The sequence below is a fragment of the Tasmannia lanceolata genome, unplaced genomic scaffold (assembly GCF_043159265.1).
Source record: "Tasmannia lanceolata isolate RefF3 unplaced genomic scaffold, GAP_Taslan_0.1 ptg000011l, whole genome shotgun sequence".
NCBI classification, from domain to species: domain Eukaryota; kingdom Viridiplantae; phylum Streptophyta; class Magnoliopsida; order Canellales; family Winteraceae; genus Tasmannia; species Tasmannia lanceolata.
In genome coordinates, this window is record NW_027518688.1 from 5,115,115 (window position 1) to 5,132,726 (window position 17,612).

At 41.0% G+C, this 17,612-nt stretch overlaps 1 protein-coding gene across 5 annotated transcripts in view; it reads right to left on the reverse strand.

Moving 5' to 3' along the window:
* The window catches only part of LOC143886117 (ATP binding microtubule motor family protein), a 93,374-nt gene that overhangs the window by 62,772 nt on the left and 12,990 nt on the right, over positions 1-17,612 (reverse strand). For 4 of the 5 annotated variants that reach the window (XR_013253682.1, XR_013253681.1, XM_077390084.1 and 1 more), the window contains exons 5-6: positions 13,309-13,461; positions 7,198-7,333 (exon numbers count right to left, since the gene is read on the reverse strand). Coding sequence is in view for 3 of the 5 variants with exons in the window: in XM_077390084.1 (XP_077246199.1) it covers positions 7,198-7,333; positions 13,309-13,461 (289 nt within the window). In the remaining 2 variants the exon portion in view is untranslated. The remainder of the gene's footprint in view (positions 1-7,197; positions 7,334-13,308; positions 13,462-17,612) is intronic. The other variant, XM_077390085.1, reaches the window with a different exon arrangement.

The following is a 17,612-nucleotide window of genomic DNA, read 5'->3' on the forward strand; positions in this document are numbered from 1 at the left end:
TGTTTTGTACGGACCTTTTTGTAGAAATAGCACATAGTGTACGTATAAGATTCTATATGAAATTGGTGATACGTATATACAATATATAGGTATCTAAGCGCGGTTTTCGATCAAAATCAGCACCTAAAAGTAGCTGAAAATTTATTCAAAATGTTATTTTTGGATGTGTTGGATGTACAAGTATGAAATAACAACATATATGAATTAGTTTAAGATAAAACGGCAATCGAGTATGTGTTTTAATCATGTTTTGGGGACTGTTTTTTGTAAGAACAGCCCCTATATGTGTTAAATAATAATTGTTGGATTTGGGCGAGGGGGAAAAGTGCTTTTTTAAACTTAAATGGATGTGTTGGGGTAACTACTTAGTAAAAACAATCCTTTAAGTAGAAATTCTATGGCTTAAATTAAGGCTTTTGGGAAGGACTAGTGTATGCCATGGTTAGTGGGTTAAAGTACTAACATCCTACCAAATTTAAATCATAAATGTTACATAAGAATTGGAAAAAAAAAGGAATTTTTAGGATGAAAAGAATGACATAGGAATAAATTAGGGAAGTGAAAATACTAGGGAAAACAAATAGGTTAATGGGAAGCAAAGAAAAGAAAGAAGTATTTGAAACATCAAATATATTTGGATTGACACCCAGAGGCAGAAGCACATATAGCATGAGAGGGGCCATGTCCCCCCCGCCCCAATGATTTGCAAAATCTCTATTATGGTTTTTGGCTGTACATGCATTCTTAGAAAGTTTAGTGGCCATGGCCCCCCCAATGACCAATGAGGGCAAGTGCAAATTAGTCTGGCCCCCGCAAGTGAAAATTCCTGGCTCCACCCCTGTGACATGTCATGATTACAGGCTTTCTTCCGAATGACACCTAGAGCATGGTATTTTGACTCCTTTCACTCGAGAAACAGAAGGCAAGTGATGACTGCCTTTTATAATATTAGTTACAATTATGATTTCTGTGATTATATTTCTGTTTCCTATGATTATTCGCATTCTTTTTGCACCTATGTCATTGAATTAACTGATTATCCCCGTAGAATTTCCTGTGGTAGGACTTTTTATTCTTAGGCCATAATCTATATACATGGTGTTTTTTTTTACGCCTCGTACTATAGTACGGGAAGGCCATAGAGCTACGTGTGGCCACTTATAGACGGGTTTGTGATGATTTTCATTGTATATAAACTTATGAGGAGATAAATATAACCCATATACCTCGTCGAGATGACATGATACTTCTCGTAGTTTACCTATCTCTATATGTACTCTATATGAATGACGCTCTCTTATATGATTTCATGATTTGCCATCTTTAGTATATTCCCTTGACTTTCTCACATGCGTATTGATATTCTTTATCCTCAGCAATAAATCTTACAATTCTTATTGCTTTTTCTCATCACATGTGAATGCCATGAGAAGCATCTTTATAATGCAAAGTTTCATTCTTGTCACTTTTATTATCCGAGCCAGTCACATAAGCTTGCTGTTTGACTTAGATTATTTTTCAGACTTTGTAGGTGAGGAAAGTGAATAGGTGAGGAAAGTGAAGGAGCCTTTGCCGATGAACAGGTCTAGGTGGCACTTAGGATGAGAGAGAATACTCATAGAGTTTCTTTTGGGGTTCAGATAAATCATGTAATAGACATTCTGTTAATGGAATAAAATTGTTTATTTGTTGTTTCCCTCTTTGGGGTAGCGATTCGGATTTTGGGATTTTGAAAAAAAAATCCTGTCTAAAAAATACTTGCCTCAAATCCAGGTCGTTACATTTTTTATAAGGAGGGTAGAATGTAAATACCCGAAATTGCCCACCCATTGAAATTCGTTCCCCTTTGTTTACGAAGGGTATTTTGGTCATTAAGAATTAGATTAGAATTAGGGCTTCTTTAAAAAAGAGTATAAATATATCTTTAAGAGAGATTATTGAAACCTAAACCGTTTTGCAGCCATAAGAGAAGATCTACGTGGAGAAAGAGAGGAAGAGCACGATTTGGAAGGAGAAAACACGAATCGAGGTAAGATCTATGTTCTACATAAGATTTGGCATGTTAAAAACCATAAAACTAGGATCTAATGAGACTTGTTATTATGATTTATAGGGGTGCAACTCGGGTTGGGTCGGGTTGAGGCCAACCCGACCCAACCCGAGGAACCCATTTTTCCAACCCGACCCGACCCAACCCGATAGGGGTGTTCATTATTCGGTTAAAACCGAATAACCGAACCGAACCAAATTGGTTCGGTCGGTTCGGTTCGGTTTTTTTCCATTTCGGTTCGGTTTCGGGTTTTTTTTTTGGCAATTCGGTTATTCGGTTTCGGTTTCGGTTATCTCCAAAAAAAATTCGGTTAACCGAAATAATGATAAAAACCATTATTTTTTCGAAAAAAGATGTGATATGGGCACTCCAAAGGATGATCGAAACCGTCCATTTGATTGATCACAACTTAATTAGGTTGTGCTCAAAAAATCATTTCGATTGGATCATCCTAGCCCTCCGATCGAAACAAAGATTTTGCTTTTTTCCCTCTTTTTCTCCCACTATTCGGTTATTCGGTTTATTCGGTTATAACCGAATAACCGAATTTTTAATCGGTTCGGTTTTTTAAAATTTTGGTTCGGTTTCGGTTACCGAAATTTGATAACCGAAATTATTTCGGTTATCAAATTTTGATTATTTCGGTTCGGTTATAACCGAATAACCACCCCTACAACCCGATTTGTAATTTTCTCACCCCGACCCAACCCGATTTTACCAGTTGTTTGATTTCTCCATTTTATTCTTGTATTTCCATCTCATCCTAGTCATTAGAAGTTCCCCAACAAGAGGGTTAATTAAGACAATTTTCACCAAGTTTTTTATTTCTTTCTAGATTTGAGTTATATAATGACAAAACAAACATAGAAGTAAAAATTTTATACATATTGGAATTGGAAATCGGGTTTCGGGTCGGGTCGGGTTGCCCGACACCCCAACCCGATTTCCAATTCGGGTTGATTTTTCCCAACCCAACCTAAATTCGGGTTCAACCCGACCCAAGTTGCACCCCTAATGATTTAGATGATTAGGTCTGGTGTAAAGAATTGACTAAGAATTTAGGGATGAATTGATGGATCCCTAAGCAACTAAGAGTTGAGTTTTGGAACTCTAAGAGGCTAGGTTTGGTTATGCCCTAAAAGCTTAGATTAATTATGATAAATGAATTTGAGATTTTTGGAGCGTGAAATTGGATTAGATGGATTCCTCTCGTCGATACGAGTCCAACGGATCCAACCATGCGCGAATCAGAGTTAAAACGAGAAAATTATGGCATTTTGAAGTTCTCGGGACGAATCTGGAATTCTGCTGAAAAATCCAGTCCGCGACCTTAGGACTTCCGAAGCATAGCTTAGGACTTCCGAAGGGGTACCAGTAAAATTGCATCTCTGGCTTGTATCTTCGGAAGGCTCTTTGGAAGGCTTTCGGACGTCCTAAGATACACCAGTCGGACGTCCGAACGCTGAAATTTTGTGAAACTTCGAAAAATCATAACTTCTTCGTCTCTTATCCGTTTTCGATGCTCTTGTACTCTACGGATATGCCGGAAATGTGTTCCTTCTGTTAAAATTAGTTTCAAAAATTTTTGAAAACTTTATAATGACGAAAATTCCAAAATACTAAAAAGAACCATAAGACGGTTTACCGATTCTTTTTCCGATTGAGCACCAAAGGGTGTCTTGTATCAGTGGAAGGATATATATGCCTTATAGGACTGATATTAATGGAACTCATGGGGAATATTCATACTCTTGATTGTAGGTAACTAAGGTGATTAAGAAAAGGCAAAGTTTTCGTCATCAGGGTACGTAATTTCGTACAACCTTAGTGTTGTGATTTACCAGTTGATATCACATCCTTTGATCGTAAGTTACCTAACTTCTTTGAATATACGAACCTCTGAATAGAATCTCAGATCCATATTTGGGTCTTGCATGCTTTAGCCCCTTTTATTGTACAAACTCTATTGAATCTTGTTATTTGGTGCACCTACTAGGTGTAATACTTTGGACTTGTGAAACCTCTTTCAGTTTTCCTAACTATATTAATATTTGGACTATAAGACATTCCCTATTATATGAATTCATTTTGGAACTAATGTGAAACACTCACTTTGAACTTTGAACACCTCCTCTTGCACTATGTGAACTTTGGACACCTTTTGAGAGGCTTAGGTATTTATGTGAACTTTTGGGCCCACACCAATGGGGATAGTACGTTGGCTTTTGGGGCCCGTCAGTAGGTTTATATGCTGACCCTGTCGACAGGTATGTGAACCTAGGAACTAGTTCCGACACTGTGGGCGGTCGGTGTAAGCAATAACACGCTTTTTGGACCCGTGGGCAGTCGAGGTGAAAATAACTTTCTTTTTGGACTAAGCCGATGATCTCGGGGTGGCATCATATTCATATGAATTTCCTTCTGTGACCCTCAGAACCTGTGACCCCGTCGTTGTGACTTTTTGAGACATATTTTACATATTCTACTTGTAGCTATTGCTTTTGTGATTAGCTATGCTTCGTGTAGCTTTATACCTGTTTTGTTCATATATTGGCCTTCCCTATTGAAGCATGCTTGACCCCACTTTTTTAGTGTGTTATTATGTACTGAGCTTTTCAGCTGACTGTGGTTATATTAACATTTTCAGAGTTTGATCCTCGTGGAGTCGGCGGGGAGGCGCAGGAGTGATCTTTGATTTCTTATTATCGTTATCTTTCAGTACTTTACATTCTTTAGGCAGTGAGTATTGTTTAGGATTATTGAGATTGTGTCATTTAATTCCGTTATTTTGATTATTATGGGATTATGGGTTAGATGAGATAATGTTTGATTTTAAAAATGGATTGATGTAAGACTTTTAAATTCAATTATTTAGATTATTGCAGATGGTTTTGATTATTGCTTTGCTAGCCTTGTATGCTTGTGAAGCTTGCTTTGCAGGTGTATGGCGTTGTCGCACCTTTAAGCCTCGTGTTATGAATATGTATGTATGTGCGTGGCTTGGGGGCGTGACAAGACCCATCTCCTATGCTAAGCTCTCATTCTGTTAATCTCCTAACTGACTTGAGCGTCGGAGAGTTCCCCCGGAGTTCCGACTCCTGGTAGTCCCTAGCATGTTGTCCATGGGCGCAGGTCACATGTTGAGCTGACAGCAGGCGGGATCGACATCATCGTAGCCGTCCGATCTCAGAGATAAATTTGCGTCATCATATTGGTGCCCAAGGACCCACCCAACCCCCCCGCCCCTCCTGGTCAAATAGCCATACAGAGCCTCTCTGGTATAACAGTGTTTGGCACCATTCCTTCCAATGTCAGAAGAAAAAACACAACCGATTCAAATGGCGAGCCCGAGCTGCACCAAACCCTGAACAAGCCTGAATCTGGAGACCGTTCTCTAATGTCTTACTCTCAATGTTTAGAGATCGAAGCACTATCTAGGCAGGTACAATCCGCGAATCGGCGATGGAGTGTCCTCACTCGTGTGTCAGTGTCTTACCCTGTAAATTATCATGATTATTGTTCAGGATACTATCATGACTCGAGAAGTACGCTAAGAGGAAAAGACTGAAATTTTGTTTGTCATTCACCAAAAAGCTCGACCTCTCCGGCCGGCCGGCCAAAAGAAAAGAGAAGTACTTGAGCATGCGAGGAGCGCATCCATTATTGACTATGCGGAACTGTGAACAAACACAAATGTTATGGAGAGAAAGGTTTCCTCAACTTACTGAAAAAGGCACCGGCGCTCACTTGTTTTCAGGAAACACCGCCTCCGCCAAGGCAGCATCTGATAAGTCTTTGATCTCTTCTCTGCTCTGTGGAAATCCGCCAAGGGTGACCAACGCCAGTGGGGGCACCTCATTCGGCATCACTGAATCCCCCTCTCAGACTCTCTTCGCCTTCGGCGTCACGGGAGACTCCTCTTCGGAGCCCCTCAGCACCCCAGGTCTCTTCAGTGAAAGCAAATCACTCGGTAAAGCTATATCCCTACCTACATTTGCGGACTCTTTGCCCTTGTGCACTACAACGCCCTATCCTTCCTCCATGATGCTGGACACCTCGACGCCACCTGGTGGATCCCCGGAGGGTACCTCTACACCCTCGGCGTCTCCTGTTGTGGCCTCGTGGACATCGACTGCCTCCTCGTCTTCGGGTGCGATTTCCTCGTAAAAAGTCGCCCACTTCTCATCATCTGATCAAGAATGGCATCAATTAGGAGAATAGTAAATGTCCGTACCTAGTGAGTCTCCCTCAAACTCTGCACCCTCTATCTCCTCTTCCTCCGGTTCTCTTGTAGCCCTCAAGGGCGACTCCAACTCCGTGGCCTTCTCCTCGCCTCCAGTTCTCTTGCAGCCGACAAACCTAGTTAACATGTTCAATGTTCAAAATCTCCATAATTCAACTTGGTCCTTTTGATCCCAAGGGATCAACAAGAAGAATTATGGATGAATAAATAATTCTCGTTCAGGGCATGCTTCAAAACCACTTGTTGCCCAATTGATATAACCACCAACAAGATAGGTGCAGTCATTGTAACAAGTGCAAACACTGCTCAATACAGACATGTCCTAACTGCTAAATGCTCCTTAAACTTTCCCTCCTCCAAACCCGAACCGTTTTTGAAGCTTGCTTTAGCTTTGAGCAACTAAGAGTGAGTATCTCTAAACTATAGATAATCTGTTAACTGAACGGTTAATTAACAGATTATCTGTTAATCTAAGCAACTAAACAGTTAATTGAATATTGTAATAGATAATCTGGTATTGCCTCTTACCAAAGCAATGAGTTTTTTATCTGGTGCTCGAATGTGAAGTCCAGTGTAGGTGGTACATCAAAAGTACCGCCCTTCATATTTGATCCAACAGCAGCCTTAAAAAGTGAGCTGCTGTTGGATCAAATATCAAGGGTGGTGCCCCCTGCACTGGACTTTACACTTGGGCACCATATAATTTCTCAACAATGAGAAAGTAATGATAACATTTCCCCCACACATCACCTTGGATTTGCAAAGTCGTTGCTATTTTCATTGTACCATGTCAAACATCCAACATTACCAAGGTCATGGAAAGTTGAGTAAAACTAGTTTTAAAAAATAGATAAGTAAAAGGGATTTGGTGTAATTAAAGAAAAATGTGATGCATTATACAAACCTTATTCCCTGTTCTCCTTTCTCTTTCAGCCCCGGCAAGATCGATAATTGTCAAAATGGCATTGTTTTGGAAAAACTCAACTTTTTCATCATTCATCTTAGGAATGCTACGAATGTTAATGATGCACTGGGAGCGACTACAACCACATGAAATACATAAATCAATTTTATTATAAAAATTAAAATTTGTTATCAGAAAATATCAAAGAAAAATCAATACCATATCAAGTATAATAAAACTCAACACAATTCAACATGCTAAATTGCAGTTGATTCTAGGAAGAAATTACAATGATACAAGAAGGGCTTTCTATTCAACAAAACAGGGATCAATCATTAATAATAAAAACCAAATTGTTTCTACTCGCATAATTTTTGCAACCCAATATGATCAAAAGTCAAAACAATCTGATTAAACTCAACACAGAAAAGCTTGGAAAATAACAACAGTCTAACTAATGCAAGTAAACTACTAGAAATCCACCAAAAATAGAAAACTTGATAGAGAATTGAAACAATCCAACAAACAATAGAATGTATTATCACAAACAATACTGGAGAGAGAGAGAGAGAGAGAGAGAGAGAGAGAGAGAGAGAACGACAATAGATTTGATCAAAACATGATCAAAGTAGGGTAAACCGTAAAAGGGAAACTCACCAGTATTCAACGCCATTAAAAGTACATCCAACTTCATATATGTAAGCATAAACAACTTAAAATCCCAATTTGAGCCCTAAAATATAGCATATGATAAAAATCAAATGAAGTCTAATTTTTCTGTTGTGGAAGCCAAAATAGAAAGTATATTGCATGCTGTTGTACCAATTTCCCTCGAGCAAATGAATACAAATAGGTTCAGTTTGGATTCAAAGCTACTCCAAACAGGTTTGTTTAATGATGACTAAATTAAGTGGCCCTAACATTCAAAGGTTCAAAAATAAGATAAGCATATTCTATTAAGTGACAATAAGGATAATTAATGTTCTGCGTCCTAATCTCCCAATTCCAAACATGACTTCCTAGGCATATAATTCTGAAACTACTAACTATTTTATGAGTCTTAATTAGAAATTTTGAACTACAAAATCTAAAACCAAGGACATGCCCTTCAAAGACACAAATGATTGCCGTACACAAGTTAAAAGCCTAGAATAAAAATCTAAAACCAAGAACATGATTTTAGATTTTGAACTACAAAATCTAAAACCAAGAACATGCCCTTCAAAGACACAAATGATTGCCGTACACAAGTTAAAAGCCTTGCGAGATGATGCTCCAAGATCCCTGGAGGCTGGTCAAGTAGTGTGTAGTGGATTCATGTTGTTTTAGGTGGTACATATTTTGTGGACGTAAGAAGATGTATAGCATATGGTTTTTTTGTCTTTTGTGCAGGATAGGGATTCCTTTTGTGTAGTTCAGGGATGTATTCAAACCAATACCTATGATTTACTTATCTCTTTGGACTGGATCTGGATTGTCGGTCCAGTCCGCCTTAATATTTTGTAATTGCAGGATGGGACTACTGGTCCCGATTGCCAACTTAATATTAATGAAATTTGTCAATTTTCAAAAAAAAAGCCTAGAATAAGCCCAGACAACATATCGACGTGGAAGCCAACATGATCATCCAAGTTATTTAGGTAGTCATCAAATGAAAAGATAGGGAAGAAAAAATTATGAAAAATAGATTTATAACCATGAAAGTTTATTTAACACGAAGAAAAAAATATAACCAATAAAATGTTGTAGAACTAAACAAGAGTAGCGTGAACCGAGAGAACTAAGTCCAATTTCGCTATGATTTCCACCTCAGGTCATAGGCGGGCACCTGAGCACGAGGCAATCACTTAGTCAATATGTCAAAACCCTTGGTGATCACCTAGGATCCTAATGGCCTATGCATCCTTAGCTTAGGTCGTGGACCCAGTTTAAGAAACCTAAACGATCACGTGGAATTTATGACAATATCAAGCTGCAGAGATTTTCCAAAACTAGAAACACCTCAATGTTGTTGTTTATGTTAGAAATGGAGCTAAGGTTAGAAGAGAGGAAGAAGAAGAGGAATGGAGGGATGGAGAGTCTCCACTAGGGAGCTCCTCATGTAAATGATGTATATATAGGCTCAAAAAGAGCATCCAATATACATGCCGACAATACCCCTAATCTATAAGTAATGACTAAACTACCCTAAATACACGTTATTCAACACTCCCCATCAAGCTGGACTGTAGATACCATGGAACTCTAGCTTGCTACAAAGGAGACTACAGCAAACAACTAAGAGTACAAGAAAAAAGACCATACCACAAAAATTACAATAAGCTCATACACACATCTATCTTGGTATAACACTGCTCAAGCTAAATGGTAAATACATAATGAAAAGCTTAAAAAGGACAATGGCCACCATGAACAGCATCGAGATCAACGGCCATAAAAAAAAAAAACTCCCCCTGAAGTAGCACAACAGCAAGAGCGATCAAACAGCACCTCCCCCAAAATTAGAGCACAGCGAACAGATCCACATATGATGCAGAGCATCCCCTTGGAAAATACTACATCGGCCTAAAAAGCTCTATAGTGTAGGAATTGTTTTTATTTTCACTGATTCCAGCCAACAAGGGTAGCTTAGTCATTTAGGAAGTTTAAATGTCCTCAAGTGTCTTTTGGTAAGTAAGGGTAATTAGGACATTCCAAATGTAGAGGGCTAACATATAAAGCCCAATTTCTCTCTTTTGTGGGCAGTTTTTGGAGAATAGAAAATCAGGGTTTGTTTTGGCAAGAGAGATTTTCTCTTGTTTTTTTTCTCTTGGGAAGAGGGTTTAGGGCTGTTGTACACAGCTCCTCCTTTCCAAAGTTTCATCTAGCCTTGTAGATTGCAAGGTTTTATTTGTGCAAGAAGTGCTTTGAGACCCCTCGCTCAGCCGATCCATTTTCCATCCACATCAAGGAAGAGTTTTCAATTAGAAGATCTGCCCTAAAGTCTATGAAGCTGCAAGTTGCCGATTCTCTGTGATATTTCGAACATCACTTGTGGAATTTCATCACATGTTGTAAGTGTTTAGTCTTCATTTGAAATCTTCAAGTAAGAGTAATCGTGAATGATATTTGTGCCTTCCATGGAGCCTTTTTATAGCATTTAAATGCTAAATAGCTGCTGCTTACATAACAAATCAGAATTTGCATCCTAGAGAAATGCCTCCAATTGGTGTTTGTTGCAAAAGAGATTAGAGAGAAAGTGTGTAAGTTGGGTATCTCCCCCTCACCCTTTTATTAATATAATAAAAGTTGTACAATAACTACAATGACTAAAATGCCCATAGGCATATAGGCTTATTCTAACACTCCCCCTCAAGCTAGAATGTATAAATTGTACATTCCTAGCTTGTTACATATGTCACTCAGTTTTGATTTATTTAATGATTTGGTAAACATGTCAGCCAACTGTTCTGCAGAACGAGTAAATACAGCGAGTATCTCCCCTTTCTGGATTCTCTGATGAATAAAATGACAGTCAACTTCAATATGCTTTGCTCTCTCATGAAAGACCGGATTCGTCACAATATAGATAGCTGCTCTGTTGTCACAATACAACTGTGACGGCGAAGGAAACACAATACCAATCTCAGCTAGGAGTGATCTCAACCAAATAATCTCAGTCGTAGTATGCGCCATTGCTCTGTATTCTGCATCTGCACTTGATTTTGCAATGACATCATGTTTCTTACTTTTCCATGAAACTAGGTTACCTCCAACAAAGGTACAATACCCGGTAGTCGATCTCCTATCCGCAGGGGATCCAGCCCAATCAACATCTGAGAACCCCCCAATTCGTGTATGACCATGTCGTTTGAATAATAATCTCTTTCCTGGTGCACCTTTCAGATATTTGAGTATTTGAACCACAGCATTCCAATGCGAAGTACGAGGAGAGGTCATGTACTGGCTATCCACCCCAACAGCATAGGATATATCAGGGCGAGTAACCGTAAGGTATATAAGTTTGCCCACAAGTCTTCTATACCTACCAGGATCCTTCAACAACTCACCCTCTTCTAGAATCAGCCTCACATTTGGATCCATGGGTGCAGCTACAGGTTTCACACCAAGATTTCCTGTCTCTTCTAACAAATCCAGAGCGTACTTCCTCTGTAATAGAGACAAACCACTAGAAGAATATGCAACCTCTATCGCAAGAAAATATCTGAGACGTCCCAAGTCCTTTGTCGCGAACTCTTTTTGTAGGAAAGCTTTCAGTTTCTGAATTCCCCCTGAGTAACTCCCTGTAATAATGATGTCATCGACATATACAATTAACATAATGCATCCTGCTGAAGACGGATGACTGAATACTGAGTGATCCACACCACACTGCTTGAGGCCAAACCTCATAACTGCCTCGCTAAATCTGCCAAACCATGCACGCGGCGATTGCTTCAACCCATAAATTGCTTTTCTGAGGCGACAGACTGATGAGGACAACTCCCCCTAAGCAACATAACCTGGTGGTTGCTCCATATACACCTCTTCAAGGAGGTCGCCATGCAGAAAAGCGTTTTTCACATCTAACTGGTGAAGATGACATCCATTATTTACTGCAAGGGAGAGGAGAACCCGAACGGAAGGAATCTTCGCCACTGGGGAAAACGTCTGATGATAGTCGACACTGAATGTCTAAGTGTAACCCTTGGCCACCAGACGAGCCTTCAGTTGATCAACGGTGCAATCAGGTAGATATTTAAATAGAGAACACCCAACGGCATCCTACAGGACGAGCACCAGCAGGTAGAGAAACCAGATCCCATGTGTGATTAGAATGCAGAGCTCCCATTTCAAGATCCATTGCAGCTCGCCATCCTGGGTGATGAAGAGCCTCATCCAGAGACTGGGGTAACACAGCAAAAGACACAGACAAGACAAAGCTTTTGAAAGGAAGAGTTAGACGATCATAAGAGACAAAATTAGAAATGGGGTGAGCAGTAGAATGAGAACGAGTACGTGAAGCAATAGGAGAGTCAGAAACAACTACAGGAGATGAAGGTACCGGATGAGAGGGTAAAGAGATCTGTACCTGTGAAGACGATTTGTCGATGTGAGGAAGCTGTGCCTGTTGTTGACGACGTTGATATTGGACTTTAGTAGGGGGACGATCCACTCTAGGAGCACACGAATCAACCTATCCAGTGGGGCAAGCAGGAGGAGGTGCTAAGGAAGTCGGAGGAAGAGGGGGAAGAACAGGAAGAGAAATGGTCACATCAGGTTCCGTTCTAACAACATGAGGAACGGAGGTAGAGCCAAAGAATGATTCTGATTCATAAAAGGTCACATCAGCTGATACATACCAACGGCGCAGACGCGGACTATAGCAACGATATCCTTTCTGGGGGCGAGAGTAACACAGAAAAACACATCGTTTTGACCGAGGGTCAAGCTTGTCGCGGCCAAGTCCCAAATGATGGACAAAACAAACGCAGCCAAAGACACGGGGCATAAGAGGGAATGAATCTTGAAGTGGATAAACGATGTGAATGGAGAATCCCCATGAAGCACCGAAGATGGAAGACGATTGGAGAGGAAACAAGCAGTGAGAATGGCGTCAGACCAGTAGGTTTTAGGAACATGCATCTGGAAGAGGAGAGTGCGAGCCACCTCAAGTAGATAGCGCAGTTTCCTTTCGGCGACACCATTTTGCTGCGAGGTGTATGCACAAGAGGATTGATAGATAATGCCATGAGAGGAGAGATAATCATGAAAGCCACCAGTACCAGAAAAAAACTCACGTGCATTATCAGTACGTAGGCATTTAAGACTGCAACTAAACTGGTACTTTATTTCATTAAGAAAATTTTGAAATGCAGAGAAGACCTGGGAGCAGTCTTTCAATAGATACAGCCAAGTCATTCGAAAGTAATCATCAATAAAAACAGCAAAATACTGAAATCCATTATTCGACGCGACCTTAGAAGGTCCCCATACATCACAATGAACGAGCTGAAATAAACTATCTACTCTAGTGACAGCTCGAGAAGGGAAAGACACTCTATGATGCTTCCCGAGTTCACAAGACTGACAATGAAATTGAGAGACAGAAGAGGGAACTAAGGATGTCACCCGGAGGCGCTGCAGTGATTGATGACCCAGTCGACAGTGCCACTGAAAGGCATCCACTGAACTGTGTAAGGCTGACAAAGAGGGGCTGCAGTCAAGACGGTACAGGCCATCCACCTCACGACCCGATCCAATCGTCCTCCCAGTCGAAAGATCCTGAAAAAGACAGTAAGATGGAAAGAATGAGATAGAGTAAGAAAGATTTTTCGTAATTTGGCTAACAGATAATAAACTAAAAAGAGATTTAGGTACACACAATGCTAAAGATAGCGAAAGATTAGGTGAAGGACATGTGGTACCAATACCTGTGATAGGTGTAGTGGAACCATCAGCTAAAGTAATAGACTGAAAAGCAGATGGAAAAGTACGAAAAGAAGAGAGTTGTGATGAGTTACCAGTCATATGGTTCGAGGCTGCTGAGTCAATGATCCAGGACCCGGAGTTAGAAAGTAATGTAGTATGTGAACTACCTGGCTGGGCAAAGTCCGCAGTGGCCTGTGAAGCACTCTGTCGAAGGCGCTAGACCTCCTTATAGTCTGCCCGCGTAAAGGAGAATGAGTCATCAGCAGGTGGCAAGGCAGGGGCAGAGATGACTGAGTCAGATGGGACAGAAGTGCTGAGGTGAGCTGATCGAGGCGGTCTGAGCTCGGGGTGCAATGTGTAACAAGGCTCAATGACATGGCCATCGCGCTGGCAGTGCGTGCAATAAGGACGGCCACGCCCACTCCCAACACGACCACCACCACGGCCACAAGCTCGTGAAAAAGAACCACCACCCCGAGAAGGACGAGTACCACCACCACCATCATATGTTGCAAGAGCCGAACGGTCAGCAGTAGGGAGGGAGGGAGTCTCGCTAACGCACTCCTGAGCTCGGAAGTAAGTCTCATGCAACGAAGGAATGTTTCAAGAACCAAGAATCTGATGGCGCAGATGGGTAAACTCTGGGCCTAGGCTCTCAAGATAGTGCACCACTCGAATCTGTTCCCGTTGACGTTGGAGAACATTAATATCAGAAGTGAGTGGCAGAAAGACATAAAGCTGCTGACATAAAGAGATGAATTTCCCGTAATGAGTCTTAAAAGACATGTCGTCACGACGGAGTTGTATCCACTCAGAGTAAGTGGAACATATACGAGTGATGTTCTCAACCCCAGAATACGTCACTGCAGTATGATCACAGATCTCCTTCGCAGTCGGAAGAAGAATCGGAGTAGAATAAATATCATGAGTCATACTCTGCCATAGAAGACTCTGTATCAATGCATCTTCCTGCTCCCAGCGAGTATACGTAGGATCCTTAGGCGAAGGAGGATCCTCACGAAGGAAAGGAACTTTGCCTCGCCCAAGTAGGTAAGTCTCAATCGCAACCTTCCACGATAAATAGTTAGTTCCATCAAACTTGGCAATATTCAACTGTGGGTAAGAATTTTCCACAGGTGCCAAGTGAGAAGAAGAAGAAGAAAGGGCCGACGTTGTGGTAGAGGCACTGACGTCAGTGGTCATGCCAATGGAGGGATCAACAATGACGAGAGGATCCATAACGACAACGAATATAGACGAACAAAGAAACCACTACTAACGGCAACAGCAAATCGAAATGAGAGAAAGATAGGCAAAACCAACTAATCAATAGAAAGAGTCATATGACAATGTCAAAGGTGCAAGACATGAGTATAGAGAAACCCATAAAGAACCAGGAAGATGTTGAAAGAGAAATGGAGAAGAGGATTAAAGAAGATCAACAAATTGAGCAAAGAAAAACAATGAAACGCAAGACCAGAAAATAGATTAGGGTTTAAAAGAGGGTTTTAGAGGGTATAATAGGTGGAGCAGGTTGGGTTTGAAGGGAGGGGGGGCGACGGGGTGGTGGGGAGGGCAGGAAGGGGGGGGCGGGGTAAAAGAGAGGAGAAGTAGCGGTACGGTAGCAGCACTGTAGCGGATTAGGGTTAGGTTAGGGTTAGGGTTAGGTGAGAGAGAGAGGGAGAAGGGGGAGGGTTTAGGGTTAGGGTTAGGGTTAGGTTAGGGTTAAGGTTAGGGTTGATGGAGAAGATGGAGGGTAAAGGTTTCTCTATGGATCAGAAACCCTAGGGCTTTGATACCATGTTGCAAAAGAGATTATAGAGAAAGTGTGTGAGTTGGATATCTCCCCCTCACCTTTTTATTAATATAATAAAAGTTGTACAATAACTACAATGACTAAAATGCCCATAGGCATATAGGCTTATTCTAATAGTGTTAATGAATTGGATGTTAAGTTAGGGAAGTGGGGTTAATAGTTTTTCCACAAGAATTATTTAAAATCTGTGCATGTCAAGTGTTTGATTAAACATATGTGAAGGCCCAATTTCATATTCCAAACTAGCTCTCGGTTGTGAATAGTGCAAGGATCTTCATTATTGTGCATGGTCGTTTGCCACTTGAGTTGAGGTCCCTCATGTCTACTTGAATTAAACTGCATGCTTTGTGTTCAATTAAATGTCCGTGAAAGGGCCATGAGAACTTGCAAACCCTTCCGCAGTCACCCTACATCAAAATGGTATCAGAGCTAAGCCATACAGAGTTTCTTGACTTTGTAGGTCTGGGAAGAACTAGCAGGGTTGATTGATGCTCATTTCAGATTGTGGATTGTTTGTTAGTGGCTGCCAGTGTTCTTGTGGACTGCTATATTTTGCTAACAGAGCCTTCATTGTGTTGATTGATTGTGGGCTTTTATGTGTTTGGGCTGCTTTGGATCAGATCCTTGTTATATTTCAACTTGTGACTGCTTGATGGGTTTCCATGGTGCTGTGAATGCTTGTTCTGTATCCATGGTGTTGCGTATTTGAAAAGAAAAATGTTTCTTTATGGGTGATGGTTTGATCTACCTACCACTTGCATTGCCTTTCCACTTATATTTTGTGTTGATTGGCTGACTTTGCTTTTGTTTGAAGTTGATTTAACATGGCATCTAGCAAGGGAATTTGCTCATCTCACTTGGATCTCATGCATTCTATGATAGAAGAGGTTTGAGGCTGGAATCGGAAGCTTGACCGGGTTTCCCAACACAACCCGTCCCCTCCATTGAGTAGATATGATTTTCAAGAAGGGGAGCGGGCTAGTTATGAGAGGAAATTGCCGAGGAGATCAGCTCCAAGGCTTAGCTCCTATTCATTCTATGATCAGCCAATGGACCTACATGTGGAGGCTAACATTCCTGAACTCTCTTGGGTAATGGATGCTATGGAGATTGTAGAATGGGTACATGCCGTTGAGGAAGAATTTGAAGTCAAGCAAGTGCTGGCCAAGAAGCAAGTGCCAATGGTGGTTCATAAATTCCAAGACCGGGTCAAGGATTGGTGGCATTCATTGACTTACCGGCGACGGGAACTTGATGAAAAACCTATTAAGGATTGGGATGAATTGAAGAAAGAAGTTGCACGACAATTCTTACCTTATTGCGATCATCCCAAAACGAAATCAAGGCGAAGAGTGGTGCGGTCTTCTCCTCCACCGCTACGGTTAGCCAAGGTGATTCCTAAGCCTTCTACTATTGTGGTTCATGCATCTCCTTGCTGTCCACATTATGAGTACAGCCAAGGCCACAAAGAGGCAACACATTTGCAAGAAAAATAAGCCAATGATGCTGACAATGATAAGGAAAGCACACATGGCAGTCCCTTTCAAGTAGAGTGTCAAGAAGAGATAGAAGAGGTCATTATTTTGGCGGAGGATGCAATCGGTATTGAGCTTGACGACGCTAGTGACCAAGGCAATGAAATTCATGAGCTAGAGTTGGATTTTACTCACCTCGAGGAGGAAAATGATGAAGAGGATAGAATAGGACAGCAAGTGCACTTGGATTTCAAGAGTGACTATGTTCAAGATGTTTCTACAATGAACATAGAAGATGGAGATGCTACTCATGATGAACTTGGTAACACTGGTGCCGTTGGTGATGGGGGGAGTGGCACAAATAAAATGACTTTTGAAGGAATTAATGATGAGGGCACTCATATTGTCGAACATGAGACCTTAGGACAGCAAGTTCTCATGGACCAAGGAGATAGGGATGTCCAAAAAACTTTTATGCCTGACATTGTTGATGGGGTTGCAAGTCATGATGAAGTTGAAGGTGATAGTGAAGAAGAGAATAAAGGACATATAAAGAACCAAATCAGAAAAGAAACATATGTACAGGGGCATGACTTCGACCATGAACTGAGTGGGTTACATGTTGAAGAGCTTGTAGTGCTTCACACTAGAGACGATATACTTCTTGGAGAATTCTATGAGGTCCATCCGCTAGACTTTTCTCATGGGTTGTT